General features: G+C 47.5%; 1 protein-coding gene across 7 annotated transcripts in view; it reads right to left on the reverse strand.

The window, feature by feature from the left end:
- Positions 1-20,438, reverse strand: part of ULK1 (unc-51 like autophagy activating kinase 1) — a 99,801-nt gene that overhangs the window by 8,343 nt on the left and 71,020 nt on the right. For 5 of the 7 annotated variants that reach the window (XM_073313039.2, XM_073313036.2, XM_073313037.2 and 2 more), the window contains 11 exons: positions 16,201-16,326; positions 12,518-12,640; positions 12,277-12,428; positions 10,861-10,944; positions 9,892-10,154; positions 8,856-9,040; positions 7,730-7,845; positions 6,966-7,109; positions 4,775-4,962; positions 1,757-1,935; positions 1,441-1,559 (listed from right to left, as the gene is read on the reverse strand). In XM_073313039.2, coding sequence (XP_073169140.1) covers positions 1,441-1,559; positions 1,757-1,935; positions 4,775-4,962; positions 6,966-7,109; positions 7,730-7,845; positions 8,856-9,040; positions 9,892-10,154; positions 10,861-10,944; positions 12,277-12,428; positions 12,518-12,640; positions 16,201-16,326 — 1,679 coding nt within the window. The remainder of the gene's footprint in view (positions 1-1,440; positions 1,560-1,756; positions 1,936-4,774; positions 4,963-6,965; positions 7,110-7,729; positions 7,846-8,855; positions 9,041-9,891; positions 10,155-10,860; positions 10,945-12,276; positions 12,429-12,517; positions 12,641-16,200; positions 16,327-20,438) is intronic. The other 2 variants (XM_073313040.2, XM_073313041.2) reach the window with 1 other exon arrangement.

Consider the following 20,438-nt stretch of genomic DNA (forward strand, 5'->3'; position numbering starts at 1 on the left):
ACTGCCTCATGCCTGAACAAAACACAGTGCAGCTAGAGTCACTGAGCGGGGAGAGCTGAGCGTTACGGCCTCTGCGGGCAAACTGCTCTGCAAAGGCTAACCTTTCAGCCACTGAACAGGAGAAGGTTTTCTCAGTGGCAAGGAGGAGATGTAGCGTCATGACTTTCCATTGACATGAGTGGAAATTGTGTAGCTAAGCCCCTGCACTGGCCACTGCAGAAAGAGAGGGTGTGCAGTTATTGACACCAATCCCCCTAATGCAGAGAGGTGATTTTCAAAGGCACAAAGCACAGTTAGACGGCAGCCAGCGGGAGATGGGCCTCTAATTGCCCTTGGTGCCTTTGAAAGGCTCCCCAATAGCGTCCCAGTGCTAAGACAAAAACCCAGCCACTAGCTGGGTACTGAACCGTGGCCACCTTGTGCGATGACAGAGACGCATAACATGTCAGAACCAATGGAAGGGCATAACAGGCTGATAAATAAATGGCTTCCTGCGTTGCCATTGGGTATTGTTACTTCCTGTTTTTTTGTTTCTTTCACTTGAAAGTCATGACTGCCAAGAAATGACTCAACTTGCCAAGTAAGCACACATTACGAATACACACAGCACGTAATTAAGTTGCACCCCCATCATGTATAATTAAGCACCTGTGTACAGAGACATGCTGAGATATTCAGATCAGATGCTTTCTTTCTAACTGGCTGTGAGGATTCATACAGTGGTACAAGCAAGAACCTGGGTTCCTGCATAAACTGAATGTCACGCGAGGAGCAGGTCCTTTGAGGTGTATGAAAAGCATCCCTGAGGAGGCCAGCAATGCCAGGAGGTTCATGTGCTCCTCTTCCACGCCACCGGGCAGAGGGCGGATAACTTTGCAAACAGACCGTAATACTTGGGAGAAGGTCGGGGAGAGACAAGGCAGGCTGCTGGCACAGAGTGGGGGTGCGTGTGTGCGCTGGCAGAGGATGGCAGCGTGTAAGGAAACTGCCAGCACAGGTGGGTGGAGAGGGGCAGAGGAGTGTGAGGAAGGCTGACTACATGCATCAGTGGCGCTCACTATTGAGTGTGAGGCCACTAGCCGAGTTCAGTGGCGATGGCTCATATATGTGGATGGGGGAAGGGGCATGCGTGTGCACGCATGTGTAAAAGCTGCTCCTCCAGGAGCTCCAAAGAGAAGAGGGAGGCAGCTGGTTATCCACGCAAATGATCCCAGACAGCCTGCGCTGTGTTCATCCAGGGCACTCAGTATATAATAGAGAGGGTCAGCACTAGCTAGCAGGATGAACTCAGCTTCTCACTCTGCTCTTACTGCTGAAGTCTCAGGGCAACGCAGTGGGGGGTGGGTGGCCTTTGGGGGTACAGCAGCCTCATTCCAAGCTCCTTTCCACAGCTCCAGCATTCCAGACGCATCCCTTGTACTTGCGCTCAGGGGCCCTTACCTTGTTTGACAGTGGAGGAGAGGCACAGCTTGCCTGCCTTGATCTGTTCTATGGCTGTCTGCAGGCCCGAGGACAGCAGCTCTGCTACTTTCAGGTACAGTACCAGCTGCTCTGCATAGCTGCAAAGGAAGCACATTTCACTGCACGCAGGTCAATGGGCTGGTCAGTGTATTTACAGCACGACCGCTACAATAAAAGTGTCCCAGAGTGCTTTCCAAATGCACACCACAGGCACATGGCAGAGAGAAGCAATGCACAGCAGCTAGGGTGGTTTTCAGAACAGACCAAGGTAACCTGGCTTCTCCCTGGGCCTTACCTCCATTCCCTGCTGAGAAGGCTGATCTGGTCAGCCACCACACTCTCCTGAAGCTGGTACTCGGAGGCCACCGAGCTGCTCATCTCGCTGGTGCTCCCTTTGATGGTGGCGATTTCCAGCACGTAGTGGACGAAGGCAAGCATGAAGCGCAAGCTGCGCAGGGTGTCCGTGTGCTCTTGCTGGAGAAGGAAACACCAACACAGAGGTTACGTGCAGGATGCAGCATGTGAGGGAGGCAGGGCACACTGGCAACAGCGCCAGTGCATAGAGGACTCATCCCTGGGTTATGAAAGCAGAAGCTGAGGATGTAATTCTAACAAGGAGTTGTTATTGTGTCTGGGCATGAAATCCCCGGACTCGGACCCAAGCCCAGACACCAATCCTCCTCCTTCACAGATTAACAGAGCACAGCTTCAGGCCACCAGTTTACAAGCAGTGCCTCACAGGAGCTGAGTTGACATGGTCACGGAACTGACTTCTCCAGAGTTGCTTCCTGTTTCAGGTCAGGAGTGAGGCACGCTGACAGGGCGTGGTGGGCAAGCTTGTCCCGCAGCTACCTGAGCATCTGTTCTATGGGTGAACCATGGCCTTTGGCCTCCTGGCTCTCAATCCAGCACCTTGAGCTACGAGCACCTTCATTTAATAGGGGGAAGAAACCCCTCAGCAGTGGGCTCAGCTCAAAGGGGCACTTCCCCATTTCACGCGGAGTTTTACTGAATAAACCCCACCCAGTATAGCCTGCGGGCTAACTACTCATAGGACCTACAGTAACTATCAGCTCTTTGAGCTGACTATAAAACCTGTTAGAACTTATCGCTGGAACTTCTTGTGGAATTCCCTTTTTGGTATTTTCTATCAAAATGATCGGAAGAGCTAGCAGGTCTATCATGCATTCAATGGATGCATGCAGTGTCATAGTTGTGTGGATCCCAGGATATTAGAGAGACATTGGGGAGGAGGGGGGGCTATAAAAGACATTACCTCACCCACCTTGGCTCTCTATTCATACAGTGGGTCAGTCCTCCTCTCAAAGCGACAGGTTAATGCCCTTTAGTCTAGGAGTTATGGGAGAAATACATCCCTCACATTGAGCAACCAATCATATAGGTTTCTTCATTCATTCATCAGTTCAGCTTCTTGGTTCATGGGTTTCATATGTACCTGGCCTCCATTGCACCTCAAAATCTCTAGTATCTTTACCCTCACAATACCCCTGTGAAATAGGGAATTAGTATTATCTCAATTTTACAGATGGGGAACTGTGGCACAGAGAGATTAAGTGACTTGCCCAAGGTCACATATGATGGAACAGGAATTGAACCCGAGTCTCCCAACTGCCAGGTTAGCACCCAACTCAGTGGACCTTCCTTTCTCTCTACCCATAAAGAGCCCATGGTACTTTCCAGTCCTGCCATCAGTAATCATTCAGAACCTCTCCTGCCCCAGTCCCCAATATGTACTTTGTTTTAGCACTGCACATCAAACTTTTAAATACAGTCCTGAATTTGTTGTGTTTTCCCCTAAAGGAACTTTTTCAAAGAAAAAACATCTACTTACTTTTTACAACTGAACCTGAGATAAATAATAGGTTTCAAAATGCCAACATTTCAGCGTGCTGTAAAAACGTCAGCAGAAAGCATCTGGGTGGAAAATTTGTCAGGTTGGCATTCCGGACAGATCCGCAGGGCACAAAAGGGGTTACAAATAAGCCAAAAAAATCTGGGTGCCAGGAAGGTTTTGCAACATGTGAATGGATTATTAAAGCCTGCGTTCAGCAGAAATGAGGACCAAACCAGAATGACTCATTGCAGACATCTGAAGCAGAACTGCACAGCATTAACAAGATCAAGCTGACATTTCCTTCGGAAGATTCTGTTCAGGCCCACAGAGCAGGTGTGGCTGCCACATTCCCATGCTTCTGGGACTCTTAAGGCGGCAGGAAATTTAGTTAACCCCCACACAACATGGATCACATCCATGTTAAAATCTCAGCCCTATGGCTCTGCAGAAACCGTAGCAGATGAAACCAACTCAGTGCATACCTGACAACTCAAGTCTCATTTCCCTAACCTGATTTTGTAAAAAAATTTGTTTTTAAAAGGAACAATCAAACCTTAATTCTTAAACCAAAGTGCACAGGTCTCTGCATGTATCCAGAGGATGATTTTTTGATATTGGACTCGAGGCTTGGTTGTAAAGAACCTTCCATAGTCCTACATGAGCTACCGCAAGATTATGAATAAAGATGAAACCATGCCTTAGTTCTTCCCCTCTCTCCCCAGCTCCACTGCAAATGGATAACCTGACTTACATCTCAAATGGACTTGGGCAGAGGGAGCGTTTGCTATGTTTTCCGCTCCATTCACTTTGGGGAAAAGGCGGTGTCTGGCTGCCTTTCAACTTGACAAAGATGGTTCAACAGCCTATTTTGTTGGTTCAGAGTCTCTCTCTCTCCCCCTGCTATCAATACAAGCCTCAAGTTTATTTTCTTTTAGGTCCTTTCATCGGAGATTGTAACGCTAACGGAATCCCCAGTGCATGCAGAAGATAATAATGGGAGATATTAAATAGCTCGCTGGCTGCATTCTGGCTAGACATCAGGAGCACTTTTTGTGTTTTTTTTCCTTTTAAAAAGAAACAACCCAGACTTTCTTCACAACCAGCTGATTTTCAGTCAAAGAAGAACATGCAATATTGAGTGCGGTTTCCAACCTTCAATTTCAGCTTTAGAAATGGCAAAATTATACCCCCTGTCACACCAGTAACCAGCCACAAGGACTAAAAAGCTCAGTAACTTTGTTCCCTCCCAGACAAGCAGGACCAATATGCTGAAAGCATTTTTTACTTATTGAACTTTATGGGCCAGATCTGGTGTAAACTGGCCTTGCTCCCTTGCAGAGGGTCTGATCCCCTCAGCTGCAAATATCCAATATTTTAGCTTTTTGGACTTGCTTTTGGTGATTCACCCCTCCACCCCCACCCCTCCTTTTCTGTTTTAAGTCCATAGGATGTACCCACCTCCATGAGCGTCTCCTCAGGCAGTTCTGGTGCCTCAAATGTAACTGCCCCTTCCAGATTAGCCGCAATGGGATCCACAAGAGTGTACCGGAGACTAGACAGAGCTTCCATGGCATCCCCACCAGCTCCCACTAGCAAGGGTCTGCCACTGAATGAGCCTCCTGAACTCAGAGAACTTGAAGAACCCACTGAGAAGAAAAGTACACATGGCAATGACTTAGACATTAATACCAGGCAGAACTGCAGCATAGCCATTGCTTAGACGATGTACAATCCCCTCCACCACATAGACACCCTGCTAGGAAATAGAGTATTGGGTTTCTTGATTAGATGCCTAACAAAGAAAGCAGTAGATCCCAGGCAACGTAACTGTGTATGCCACAATCTTGGAGCCCGTTATTTGCCATCTCTAGTAGTTATGACCCTATGGACAACAGCATGTCACTACCCGGGCTCCTGGTTCATTTGGGTGGAACTGTTCTCCTCCCCCATTTTACAGATGGGGAAGTGAGGTACAAAACAGATTAAGCTGTCCAAGGTTCCACACTGTGGCTGGGCCAGAAACTGAACCCAGGTCTCTTGAGTCCTAGTCCAGTGTCCCATCAACTAGACCACCACCATCCACGTCCCCTTGGGCCAATCATACTCAAGCCCAGAGAGCACCACAGACACATTGTTTACTATAAGATTTATCAATAGCAAAAGGACTCTCCAAAGTCACGCAGTTATAATAAGAGAATTAAATATATTCACCATCACCCGCATTGAAGCATATGTTGTCGATGGGGAACATTCTCTTTGAGACACAGAGGATTCCAATCCTGGCTGTAATGCATATCTATCTAATCCAGCTATGCAAATTCTGCTAAGATGGGATTCCCTACGGTCACTGAACATCGCAGTTGGAAAAGACACAGCCTTTCCCCTCTGGATTCCATCTGCTGCTTTATACAGCCTTCAAAAGGCTCAGCCACATAATTTGCTGCTGAGTTACTCATGTACAGAGTTGTATGCGGCTTTCTTTCCCTTAAGGCCACCTTGCTTGAGAACTACACCTCAAAGCCCGCAAAGAAGGTCTGAGTATTTCCAGTTCTTTGAGGAGAGACGAATGGAACAGGCAAAGCTGTAGGAATCTCAGGTTTAGGGTGTCCCTGAATCTGCAGGCCACCGTTTTCAGAAGCTTTAATCTGGCCTGTACAATTGCTCTGTTGTTATACTTGTCTAATGACCCTATTTATGGTCACTCCAAACTTGTCATGCGTTGAGGCCGTGTATAGCTTCAGCTTACGTCACACTGCCTCCGAGCCCCCTCCCTCCCAATAATGATAGCCTGCTATCCCATTTCTGTACATGAACTAGAAAACATGAAGTACTTAATGGAATAGGGGTAATAAGGACCAGTCACAGCTCTTCAAGCTCAACTCTTATCCAGTTGCAACATTTAGCGAACTTGTCATAATATACACTGCACGGCTTGCATTGGAAAGGCTTAGGGGTGGCTTGGCATCTTTTCCAGAGGACTCTGAAGAAAATGGAGCCTACGTATGATGTACAGGACGCTCTCAGCAGGTTAGGGAATGATTCATCTTCATACCCTCTGGTCTCTATAATCAATTTTCATGCTATCCTGGGGATTTTCTGCTCAATGCCAAAAAGCCCACATTTAGGACAGGGACTGAGGGAGAAAGAAAGAGGGCTCTCAGCATGGTCTCCTTAATCAGGTGTTAAAGCCAGTCCTTTAATTAAACTCTACATCTTGACTGAACAATGCAGAGTCATAATGGTGAGCATAAGTGTTCCCCAAGTTAACTATTAAGCACACAGTCATTTCCTATTGAACAGCATTATTTAGAGGGGGTGAACTGACCGACACGGACACTTGTTCTGATAGGAAAGCACTAAAAACGGGCTATTCCTGAAGTAGAGAGAGATATCAAGTAACAAATATTTGCACCTCTCTTGATCATCCACAATCCTCCTCGAAGCAACGGAAAGAGCTTTCAGTGATAACTTGTTTTAGTATTTGCTAGGGTTATAATCTCAATGGCGTTCAGGCCAGGAACAAATGCATTCTGCTAAACCTTTCAGAGCTGCCAGTGCTCCCACAACAGAAAGCAAAGTCTGTGGCATGAAGGCCTGTGGCCACCGTCTTCCAGACAGACCCATCACAGCAGAAGGGCAGGGCCATTACCTGAAAACATCCTGGTCCTAGTGGTTTGTGGTGGTGTTGTCCCACTTGGAGGGGATCCAACCGTGAAGATCACTGGGGAAGGGCTCACAGAGCCCCCAGCTCTAGCCCCACAGTATAGGTTTCCTCCATAAGCAGCAGGCAGAGCTACAGAGGAAGAGTGAAAAGGAGCAGCTTTTACCAGGATTATTACTCAGAGGACAGGATTCCTCTCCCCACAACCTCAAGCTGTTCCCACCCGTTCTTTTTAGATTCCACTGCTTCCTTTCCAAGCATCCCGCTGACAAAGGAAATGACACAGGCTTGCATACAAACAGGGCGCAACCAAGGAGCACCGGCAGCGTTACATGGCCTCACTGCCAACTAGATTGCCGACTCCTGCAGCTCTTCAGAGGAGGACCCCTTCCACACGCTACTTCCCAGTTGGGAAATGGAGATCATATGTCCCCCTATCTCAAAGGGACACGGTGAGGGTGAAGGCACGTTTGAGCTGCACTTTGAAAAGCATCCGATGCTTATTCAATTGTCCCCGTTAAAATATCCATCATAAAAAAGACCTCAGAGATAATAAGTAATAAGGATACCCAGCTCTTCCACAGCGCTTTTCATCCCTAGGTCTCCAAGTGCTTTACAAAGGAAGAAGCATTATCCCCATTTCAGATACAGCAGTCAGTTCCTGCTCCCAGGCTAGGAGACCAGAGACCTCCCACTCACACAAAGCCCTGGAAAGCAAGAACCAGGCAAGGCCGCATGGCCTCCCCTCATACCTGTGATCTCCATTGGCTTCTCATTGTTCAGGCTGTCGTTGCTGCCAGCTTCTGAGATCTGAGCCCCAAAGGCAGCCTTGAGAAGCAGGTCAGTGAGGCGGCCGGTGCTCAGAGATCTAGAGAGAAAATTAAAGGTGAAGCAGGAAGACAAAGACAGTTTCAGGAGGGGCTGAGGTTTCAGTGAACTTCCACTCCCTAATCTGCACCATTCTGCCTCCCTGCCCGTTCTGCACATTGCACGGCAAAGGGCTTAACGCTGAAGCAGCTGTTGGCCTGTGAGGCTCTTTACTCCGCTATATCAGAACCGTAGGGGCATCTCCTGCTGGAACAGGGAACAGTTAGCAGCGCAGCTACCTGCATCAACACCTTCCTTTCGTGGATCTCTCCTTCCCTCAGCATTCACCAATGGAGCTCTGCCACAGAAACGGTTTCCTTCAGACCTCACTCCGTCCTCTGCAACAAACCCTGCCGCCTCCCCCCGATAGACAGGCAGAACTGCAACACTCGATATGGGGCTATTCAGGATGAACCCAGGAGAGAGCTGAGCTTGCACCACAAATGCCATGCTGCTTCAGGAGGATAATTAGAGAAGACTAATGACAGCACAGTAGGGTTAGGCCCTGAAATGGCCTCAATGGTAGGACACTGCAGGAACCATTTCCAAATGGAGCAATCGGTGTGTTCGTGCAACTGATGGCAGTCTGGTCTAACTGACTGAGCCTGGATCCCAGCTGGGTGAAGGGCTGGGGTCCTAATCCCAGCTCTACCACCAATCTGCTGGGTGGGCCATTCTCCTGGTCTAAATTTTCAGGAGTGCCTGGTGATTGTGGTTGCTTCAGTTTTGGGGCACCCAACCTGAAACACCTTAAAGGAGCCTGATTTGCAGAGAGTGGGTCTTCATCACCGATTGAAGATCAGGCCCCTTTATACAGCCAAAAATTAGGATGCCCAAAGTCACTAATTTAGGTCATGGTCTGCCTCTGCCTGCGAAGCCTATAGAAGTCAGGGTAGTATGAGCCTGCAACACAGGCGTATTGTGAATATTAGCTGATGACTGTAAAACGCACTGTAGCCGTGAGTGTGCACGATATGACGTACTTTATGACAGAACACGCCGATATCTCACCTGCCCTTAATCTCTTCCACAGGCCTCAAGCCCAGGCCAGCCTGTTGGCAATGGAAGTGCCCCATCTCCTTCAGGTCTGGCAGAGTCTTGTTCCGTGTCGGGGTCATCATGACTCCCTGCTGGGCCAAGAGTGTGAGCAGGTTCTGGGAGCTGGGGGTTTTGGGGAACTCAAAAGGGGACATAGCCTAGAAAGGAGAGAGTTGGGGTTTCTCGCTGAGTTATTTGTAAATATTCTCATCAAGCTGGTTTGGGTTTTTCTACATGAAGCTGTCTATACAAAACTGTGACTGAAACCATCTCGGCCCTCCCCCCGCCCCAGAGGAAAGGCAGCTGTCGCACACATTTTTGAATTTTAAGTGCCGCTTCAGAGCTGTGCCTGACTGACTCAGTTCTCTCCACTGCAGGGGCCTCGGACACTGGGGGCAATTCAACCTCTCCTGTTCTCTGTCTTTGGCTCAGGACCAACGTAGTCTCCTGAAGTCTGAAATGCTCTAGCCTAATCCAACTTCTTGGGCTGAGCATGTTGGTGACGTGTTGTGGCCTATGATAGACAGGAAGGCAGCCTGGAGGATCTGGTGATCCCTTCTCGCCTTAAACTCTGTGAGCTCTCGGATATAAGTGGAGACCAAAGGTAACCATAGCATCCGCTTCACAGGCAGAAATCAGGTATCCCATCTCTACTGCTACCACCCTCAGGATGCCTGCAGGGCAAAACCTTGTGTTACAAGTCCAGCCGCACTGTGGAACTCAGCCCCACACAGAAGCCCACTGCTATGCCTCAGTCCTAATCTGTAGGGATAGGGCAGCTCATTTGCAGGGCCCTCTCAGACCCTTGAACTCACTGCTCAGATGCTGATGCCAAGCGAGATCTGTCCACTAGGAATAGGAGCATTGACTCATTGCACACAGATGACTAAATAGCCCTTGAGGAACAACTAACCAGCCACGGCAAATCCAAACCAGTTTTATCTAAACACAGTTAGTTACTCCAGAATAACCCACCAGACTGAGCTGCAAGACACAGTCCACAGAATACCTTTGTAGGGGAGCCCAAGATAGTTGGCAAGGGACTTCTCTGCATGAATTCAGACAGCTTTGGTGAGGACCTCAGCTGTCGGCAGGGCTGCAAGCCATGAACCTGCAGGGGCTGACTGACCGGAGCGTGGCCAAAGTGAGCAACTAGAGGGTCAGAGTGCTGCTTGGTAATCTTCTGCCTGCAGGAATGCAAGTCTGACAGGTTGGGAGCGCTGTGAAGCCGGCAGCCCATCCCTCGGGAAGAGTGGTCAGGCACTGAGGCACCTAGAGAATCCGAACACCCCCCACCCCACACACACACAGTCATTCTCCGGTTCTAACAATGGGAGCTGGTTTGCTCTCAGGACCTACAGGGAAGCCTTAAGAAAGCAGAGGAGGCAAGTTTGTCCTTGGCACCTACAGATCAAATCCTTCAATACATGGTCAAGTCCAGACTCTGTTCTCAGCAACATGCCACCAAACTTCAGGCCTGATTTAGGCTTTGACCTGTGGGTGCATGAACTCCAGGGGCTCATGAAATGAGGGGGCATCATTGCTCAAGTTCATCTGCTGGGACCCTGCACATTGTCAGAGCTCTCTGGCCCAGCAAATTAGCAAGGAGGGCTTAGGAGAACATGGGGGTAGGGAGGAGGAGGAGGAATCAGGACTTCCACTGGGATTCCACACCGCACAAACCAGTAACTTCCAAGACACAAGCCAGAGTTTCTATCATGTGCAATCCACAAGCACCATTAAAACATGTTAATTTCACGGCCCTGTGGTATAAGGACAGCTGGGAAGCGGCGGGGGAGGAGCCAATGGGTAAGGATTCTCTTCTCATCACAAAGCATTTCCTGTCTGAGCCAAGCATCAGAGAAGGATAATACTGTACCCAAGGCCCTTTGGAGAGCAAATTTCTGTTGTGTCTAGCCCCTTATTCATGTGAGGCAGGCAGAAAGAGAAGAGGAAGATAAACACAATATGGACATACCAGGCATGGGGATCCTGCTTCTCATTTCTGCTCCAGGTGGGGAGAAGAAAACAGTCTGGCCGGGCTGCTCTGGAATTGTTCCAACTTTAAGAGGGACACAATCAAAAGGTTTATACAGTATTAGGTTTTCCCAGACGATGCCACAACCACTTTAGATAAATAAGTTTCACCGCAGACCCATCTGAGCGCAAGACGCACTTACACAGCTACCTCTCCCCTTCTCCTCCCTCAGTGTAGGAATAAAGGACTGAAAAGCTCCAGAGAAAGGAGTTTGAGAGCTTTAGGAAGCTTGATCAGAAGCTCATCATAACAGACTGGGGTCTAATTAGAGAAATCAAATAGGAAAAACATTGGCTCCCCACCTATATGAGTCCTGTAAACATGGGATTGGAGACTTCAGAGATGTAAAGGATCTAGTAAAATCCAAGTCCGTCCCTTTAGCTAGTTCTCCATATCACAACACATGCAGAACAGGGCTAATCTTATCCCCAAATGCCCTGCCCTTGAATTGCTCTGTAGCGTCTGGGTCAGATTGTCTGATACCGAGAAGGCTACCCCTGGGGATTCCACTGACCTTGCCAAAATACTGGCCCCACTGAAGTCAGCAAGAGTTTTGCCATTGATTTGAGTGAGACCAGAATGTCACCCCCTGTTTGTTAATCAGTAACGACACCAAACCCTGATAAGACCGAATGTATAATGATTGGGATGTGGACCCAACTCTCTGAGGTAAAATTCATTTTAACTGAAATCAGCACTGGAAAAGATTCTGGATTCCCAAGACACACAACTGGGGCCAGATTTTCTAAAGAGCTCAAAAGCCAGCAGGTCCCTTTGAGAACAAGGGGGAATCCACCCTCGCCCTCCACAGATAGCAATGGGAGCTGCTGGGTGCTGATGAGTTCTTTTGAAAATCTGGCCCTTCTTTCTTGCGTTTCTCTGCCCTTGCCCCTCATTCGGGACAAGGCTGCTGCAGGACAACAGATCAAACAAGGGCTCAGTGCAGCAGCTGAACATCGGTTCCTTTCATCAGCAGGCCCCAAGCGAAGATCCACTGGTTACTTCACCATGGGAAAGGCTGATGGGCAGGGCCCAAGGAAGCAGTTGAAGCCTTTCATTCCGAACTCGTCTGCCTTGCTTTCAAATGTAACATGAACATTCTGATTTGCATGGAGCCTTTCACCAGAGGACTGCAAGGTGTTTCCCCAAGCACTAAGCAAACCTCATGTCTCATGCAGCAGATGGGTATTATTATCCGCGTATTACAGATGGGAAAATTGAGGTACACACACTTGTCAGGCAAATCAGCGCCAGGACCAGGGATACAACCCAGCAATCCCAACCCGTACTGTAACCATTAGGCCATCTTCCTTTTTTCTAGTGAAATGGGGTGCCCTTACCTGGCTGGCACCTTACCTTGCGGGGATGGTGTGTAAGGCTTAGCACCGCCGAAGGAGAACCGTCTGGGGGATGGCACAGCTCCATGCTCTCCAGAGAAAGGAGGGGAAGCACCGATTTTAGCAAACCCAAGAGGGCTTGTACTGCTTGATCTTCGGACTGTGCCAGACCTTATTGGAAACAGCAATAATGCACAGGTTATTCAAGATGCCACTAAAGAAGGGCAACGAAAACAACATCACCACACATTTGAGCTCACCCAGCTACTTTCCACCAAGCCAAATCTTCATTGTTTATGATTTGTATTGCAGTAGTACCGAGGACCAGGCCCCACTGTGCTATGTGCCATACAAAACACAGAACAAGGAGCTTACAATGTAAGCTGAAAAAAAAGAATACAATTAGCTTAGCTATAAAAGGGAAATCAGGGGGTTCTCATCGTTTTTAGTCTCTCTCTCTCTCTCTCTCTCTCACACACACACACACATATTTACAGCACCCTCTTGGAAGCCAGAGACTCAGATCTTTCATGTTACTAGTTTGTTTTAATAACCATCAAAAACGTCCAGTGATTAGTTATCCTAGTTGTTGCCTATCAATGTTGGGCTGCTGGTTAGAGCAGACTTTTAATTAGATAGCTTCATAGGCACGCGTGGCATTGTACAATAGATGAGCTGTGCCAAATGAGTTACTGCCTCAGAGAGCTTTGAGTCATGTCAGGAATGGGTACAAAGCAACACAGAGTGGTGTGTGGCCAATACAACTGGAATGACTGAGTGCTACACAGGAATTTTTTTAGGCTCAGATTTTCAAGAGAGAGTCCGAGCTACTAACTCCCTTAAGCTCCCTTGAAAAACCTCAGCCTTAAGGAGTAAAAATTACACTTATCTATCCTCCTAAAGTATTCCCCAGATCCTGCAAACAAATAGAAGGGGAAACAGAGTACAGTGGATCCATCAAAACCTTGATCCTTTAAAGAGACAGGAATACTGGTTTTGGTATCTCACTCTATTTTTTTCTTTACAGGAAAAAATAATTACACACACGCGCACGTCAAAGAACAGAATGTCTTTTTACCAGGGTAACCTCCTTCACCAAGATTCCCTTCTGCAGTCATTGGGCATGGCACTCAGACTCCACGAATAACCAAAAAAACCCTTTTCTCACATGGAATCCCTATTTTCACTCTCAGTCATCTCTTGCAAAAAAAAAAAAATTCATTTTCAATCATTTCCAAAAATACGTGGTGGTCGCAAGCCACAGGTGGCTTTTTTGGAAAGGGATCGGTGAGTGATTTGAAAGAACTACTCAACTCAATGCATCATACCGTCATGAATACACACTATACTTTCTCTCCTTTGTAAGATTAAGGTGCAGGTATGCAGGCATATGTAATCTGATGGCATAAAGATTCTACTGGTGTGAATATACACTTTACTCGTGAATGATGAAGCCAAGAGGTCATATCAAATAAATGCCATTACATTCTTTAAGAAACACCATTATATGTTTCATTATGCCACCTGCTTTACAGGAACAATGCCTTAAGTGGAACAAGATTTAAAATATTTACTGGTACTTTCCTGCATGTCATACTGCATATAAAAATACTCTAAAAAAGCTTTTCTGTAAGTGAAGATGTTCCATATTTATAGCTCTGGTATCGTCCAACTGACCTGGCCTTGAAATAAAATTATGGATTACACTCTCCCCCCAAAAAAAATTATTTGTGGCACACAAACATGAAAGAGAAGCCTGGCACAGAGAAAAGATTTTTAGACCCTTCAATGGGATCCAGAAAGCATTTGTACTCCATATGGTTTACTAGGTATCAGATCTCAATAATATCATTGATTCAAGACTGAACGCCGTCTGCCCTGAACTTGCTTCAGCATAACTTTAAAGGGGCTAGTCCATCTTTGGACCATAAAAAGAGAAGAGTTTAAAAATGACAGCGGCTTGAAACTGCGTGGAGACATGGAACATTAGAAGCAGTCCTGTGAGAGAGATGGAATTAGCAAGCAGAGAGCAGGTGAGGTGGCCACAGATAAATGCAAATTACCACATGGTTATCACTACCACATGTCACATCTGGACACAGACAAACTCCGCCCACCAGGTACATACCTTCCAGTCACACTGCCAAATTATCTCATTAACTGATAAAACTTTTAGTCTGTTTGCATCACGTGGTCCTAGGTCATTTGGTAAAATGGTCAAAGTTTGCCCCCCAGATACCTGGCATTCAACTTTCCCTGACTTCTGTGGGAGCTGTGAGCTAGTAGCCGAGAGCCAAATTTGGGTCTAAAACTTTAAAACGTTTGGTCAAATGACTGATAAGGAAGACCAGCCATTATGGTCACTGTCCTTCTAAGTATGCTTGATAAGGTTTTCCCTCTGTTCTTGGAGGATGTGCACTGCACCTGCTGCATGGAGGAAGAAACCAATTTACTGAGCACAAGGCTCCTGGACACAAGGATGCTGCTCTGCATGAGCCTGATAATTTTTAGAAGATACAGTGGGTTTTCTTTAGATTGCAGAGATTATGTTAGTCTCATCATTGCACCCATGCTAAATAAAGCAGCCTAACACAATACTTTAATCCGACTGGTAGGCTATAGTTTGTGAATCTGAACCAGCAATTCCAGGCCCTGGTATCCACATCACAGGTACACTCTATATCTGCAAATTTTCCAGATCCTTGACTTTGCAGACAGCAAGGATTATTAAGGGGGATAGTCAATTCTTTTCTCATGCTTAACTCCCAGCAGCTGCAGCGAGCTCGGCTCCAGGAAATAGGGGGCATCTAAGAGCAGAAAGGCGTTTAGCCAGAATGTAAGAATGTGTTAAAAAAACTGGCACACCATGATCTGTTTGCTGACTCCCGGTTAGGTCAGACTGACCCATCACATCTTAGGTGTTATCAGCCTTTGCAAAACGGGTTGAGGCCTCTCGGCAGACCAGTCTGACAGGAATATCAAACCCCCGCTGAAAGCTAACCCTAATGAATGTAAACATAAAAGAAACTCACCTTGGCAAGAAGTCATACTTCTGCTGAGACTTGGTTCTTTGCTTGCTGCTTACACGCCGCAACTTGTCAATAATTTGAACATATTCCACCTTTGGTACGTGGACTTTCTTTAAGGTCTCGTGCTTCTCGTATGCCTCTCCTTTCAATTCGTTTTTAACTGGGAGTGCCATGGTTAAGCCACAGGACAAGTCTGTAAGACTAGCGTGTGTGTGGCAATCTCAATAGAAAGAAGTCAAGTGCTCCTCAGAGGTGTGATCCATCTATGCAGTACGCAAAGCGTCACTCCCATGGTCCAAGACTAATATCCGGTTCATCCTGATTGGTTCCCCAATGTGCGCTCTACCTCGCAGGCATGAATTGCTCATGCACTAATTGTGTTGCATCATCACATTAACATGGAAGTGTCACATAGGACACATCGTTTTGTGGTGTGACTAAGCGTGTGAACAGATTTTTATAAAAATGAGTTTCAATCATTTTCAGTAGTTTGACCAAAAATGTCTAAGTTTTAGCCATTTGCCAAATAAAAGACCATTTTCCCTTGGATGTTCCATCAGAGAGATTGATCTGACAGTGGGGAAGGGACATACGGTGCCCAACTCCTATTGAAACTTGAGGGGAGCTAAGTAACTAAGTGTGCCTTTGAAAATCTTACACACACACACTCTTACAGCGCTCAGTCACAAATAGATTCTATTACTGGTGTCAAAATGCCACAAACAATGTTAGCACACGGCATGCTGGGCTGCCCACCTACTGCCAGGGAGAGGGCCCGCAGTACAGGAAATTGTGCACAGGGATGGAGATGGATCACACTGTAAAACCTTCTTATGATATAGTCAGTGCAGATCTGGAGGCTCCTGCAAGGAGCAGGAGGTGGCATTACCTCCTGCCAGCACCTTGGCACTTACTGTGGCAAAGCATGTTGAATGGGAGACTGTAGGTTCTGTTCGATCCGCCGGTAGTTGTGGATTTGCGTTGGGACCGGGATGGGGACAGAGTGTTCGTACTTGCTGCTGGAAAACTGGCCTTGCCGGCTGTGGAATTCAAAGAGAAATAAAGACTCTTGTGAGGAGATAGTGTTTAATGACACAATCTAATGTATTAACTTGCTTAAGCGACTGTCTGCAGGGCAGCATCCACCTCGCTCCTCTCCTCAGGTTGCGAGTTTGTATTAGAAGAGCCATTAAAGGAAGGGCCACCGCACACCTCCAAAAACCACTCACCTCTCCTTCCTCAGGGCGATTCCCGCCCACTGATTGTGTTAGAAACATGATGCACCACACCCGCCAGGAAAACTAGACCTCAGCTATTTCAAGCTGCATCCAGCCTACTTTCCAGCAGCCTCAGAACCACAGCCAAGGAGCACATCACTGAACAAAGGCTAAACCGCAGCTGCTTACAAAGGACACTGGCCAAGAGTCACTTGTTGCCCAAAGCTACTTGCGACTCATGCAGCAGCATCGCCAAAGAGACGGCATCTCCACGAGTCTCAGCATTCCTAGGCAGACACACAACCCTGGGAACATGAGCACGTCTGCAAGTGAACCAAGTGTGGGGCGGGCGACCTACTGGAGAGGAAAGTCGCTATACAGTGTGTGCAGAATTCCCATTGAGGTCAAGAGGAGTTGAGTGTTTTAGACTCATCCTGCAAACTACAGATTGCTCTCCAGTTAAGTCTGAATAGGGTACTCAGTTCAGGCTCCAATACTTATCCCCTTCAGCTAGCAGTTTTCTCCATTATTCTTTGCCTGTATACTATACTGCACAAAACGAAGAAAACGCACCCCTGTATGATTAAACTAAGTAGCTTCCTAAAATCCTTTCCCAAATCCTTAGGTCTTCAGGGAATTCCAGGATTAATTGCCATGGCAGTGTCACTCACGGCAGCCAACCCCAAATAGGTAGCTGTTGCACGGCTACAGGAAGATCTTATCAGCGATGGAGGTTCTTGTAATCTTCTCTTGGTCAATCTGGGACACAGAAATCACTGCCCTTAGGAAATCTGGGTTCACCTTGTAGAGGCTACACGGCCAACAGTTCTACTGGTACATAACCCACACCAGAAATGCTTCACACAAGCAGAAGAGGAAACAAGAAAAGTAAAGTAAAGTAAAGAGACTACCACTGCTGTCTTATACAGCTGCCAAAAGAAGTTAAAGACCAAAAAGCACGTTTTTGCAAAGGCCTCCACAGTTGCTGGTGACAATGTTTGGCCATGCCTATATGCTGTAGCTTACTGGCAGATTTCCAGGACATTGTCCATAGCCCATGAAGAAGTCACTCACCACTGGAGCAGCACCAGTGGGCTGAAAAAGACCCTCTCGCACAGCAGGAAGACATAGAAGTGACCCACTTTTCCTCTTTTCCTCCTTAACATCTACCGTTTGCTAATTCTATGCAGTTCTAGTTTCTGTTCTGTATATTCATATTTTCTCCAAACTCCCAGGGATGTCAGCACAAGTGCTCCAGAAACAGCAACTACAGGATCAAGAGCCTGGTTTTCAGGATGCTGAGCACCCACACTTCCCAATCAAGTCTATGTGAACTACTGCTGCTTCGCACCTCAGAATAATCAGGCTAGGAATGTCCCATAAGCTCAGCCCCACAACAACAAGCTAGTGCGTGTGCATGCAAAAGGAGTGGGGAAAAACCAGGAATGATGATGTAGATTTAAGGTCCAGGCTATTGAAGCGTTTGTCAGCAGAACAGCGACACTTTGGTAAGGGGAATTTACAGGACACATCATACGGATGGATACACGGGTGCAATAAGATATAAATTGAACGGTGATTTGGCTGAGATATCTGGGAGCTAACGTAGAGCCGTCTGTGGGGGCAACAGCTGAAGTTTTAAGGGATAAAGGATTGACTCTTCACCTTGCAGGTTGCCTGACTGACTGAACTTCTAACCCAGGCCTGCATCTTTCAAAGAAGAGAAGTTACTGAGTCAAAGAGTGGCCTCATATAAGAGCTACTGTATATCAAGTCCCACTACGGGCCAACCTTCCATACTGCATGTATGCTGTAAACGAGGAGGTCAAATTTAGATGACATGCAGGGAACTTACCAATTGATTCAGACAACAAATAGCTGGTAACTAAACCTGAACCTAGTACGTATTAGACATTGGAAATATCTGGAGGTCTTTCAAACCACAGCGGTCCAGAAGTTCTCAGAGCCCAACAGATCAAGAAGGAAAGAGAGTTCAGCTAATTAGTTGTAACTAAAAGTGCTCGGAGAGAGTGGCATTAAACCCATCAATCTGAGACACAGCAAAAGTAGTACATAGACACAATTTTATGAGACATCTTCAATGGGGAAGTGATTGAAAAAAAGCCTAGCAGTTAATATGGGTTAATCCTGGTCAGGTGACATTCTAGTTAACATTCAGGAGCGTAGTTCCAGAAAGCACACTGACATCTGGAGGCAAACACTTCTCTACCAGCCAATCTCAAACAGCCTTTGCTATCTGTCCCATTTGGGCTGCCTCCAGCGCTGCAGGGAGGGGCGGGAGAGGGAGGTAAAATGCTGATTGCAAGACAAAAGGTACAAACAAAGGGAGAGCTCCAGCCTGCTAAGAAGTGGTGCCAAAGGGAGAGTGAAAAGCCAGTGTTGCCTCCTGCTGCCAATGGCATGCAGTGAAGCGCTGAAGGCCTGAGCGACATCACGCAGTCAAAGGGCAGCAGAGCCCATGCTCAAGTACGGTGAAGACACCTTGCTGGGACCAGCTCAGAAGCACCCGCAGGGTGGCTGAGGTCCCCACATACTCCGTTTTGTTGGGGTGGAGTGGTGGGTCCAGTCCTACATTACCGTGGTCTCTTCCCCTTCCTGGAAGGGTAGATAGTTTCTCTTTGGGGTCTCTGTAGACGCAGGGTTTGAGGTCCGTTCCACACAGGCTACTGGGAATGAGTGAGTGGGAGTGGGGTAGTGGCACGCTAGACCCTCATGTAACTAGCAGTGATTTTCCACCTTCCACGCCAATGGGACGCAGGCATCCTGATTTGGTGGAGAGAGGGCATGGTGAAAAGCGAGCTAGCATTTGCAATGACCTTCCGTGCGTTTCCACCCACCGCTCTTTAGGACAAGCCCGAATCCTCTAATGAACACTGATCCCATGGCTGTACACGAATCAGTTAAAGAACAAGCTGTTAAAAAGCTTAGCAGGTGACGGCATGAGAAGCCTCATGCAGTTAAACTCTGAGCCGTGGTACGTGCCAGCCAATTAGTCCGATCATGTCAGCAAGGCTTTGAGCTCTATTTCTTCCCTATGTTTATATGGGTTTAAGCAATGGCACGTAATTATGGGCTCTCTCTGGGTGAGGAGTGTTTTCACAACGCAAGGCTGGGACTTCTTTAGCATTTTAAGTTTTTTCAGGGTGAATTTCCCCACTTGTAAGTGGTGCCCGGTCGACAGGTTAAGACACGCAAGTCCTCCCTGTTATTCAGAGAGCAGAGGCAGTGCAAGCTTTCTTATGCCAATGGACCACCTTGAAGGGTGGGAGTCAATCAAATCAGTCTCCATGTGCATTCAATCTTTACGAGCAAATAGAGACAAGGAGAGTCACTGGTGGAGCTGGATTTCGGTGTGTGGCCAGCTGGACTGTAAACTCATTTCACATGGGCCGTTGTCAGCACTGGCCTAGCTAGATTTGAACCTGTGACCAAAAGGAGGAAGGTTCTTGACCACTGCTGTTCCCGTCAGCCGAGCCAGTTATACCAATACCCACGACAGTTCATCACTACAAACCAAACAGCTCTATCTGGCAGCAGGACCGACCCGTCTCAGGTATGGAGCAGAGAGCTGCTTGGGGTCTTACGCAGACTCAAAATATCTGAGCTGGCCGAACCACCTCCTTCGACAGCAGGAACAAATGGGGAGACAACCTTCCCACAGATTCAGCCGCCTACCCACCAGACCAGCCACTCACAGCCGCAGTACTATTGTGGCCTCAGAAGATAAGAAACTCCATCTCGCAGCCTCTTCGCAGCAAGGCGGCTATATCTGTGGTGGGTTCCAGCACTGCAGTGAGCAGCGAGGTCCTTTCCCCTAGTTAAATACAATGTTCTTTCTTTCCTGCTCCACAAAGACAAACAAAAATCGCTCCCAAATAAGCCTCACAGACACGTGATGCAAGCGAGGAGCCGCC

The sequence above is a fragment of the Lepidochelys kempii genome, chromosome 15 (assembly GCF_965140285.1).
Source record: "Lepidochelys kempii isolate rLepKem1 chromosome 15, rLepKem1.hap1, whole genome shotgun sequence".
NCBI lineage: Eukaryota > Metazoa > Chordata > Testudines > Cheloniidae > Lepidochelys > Lepidochelys kempii.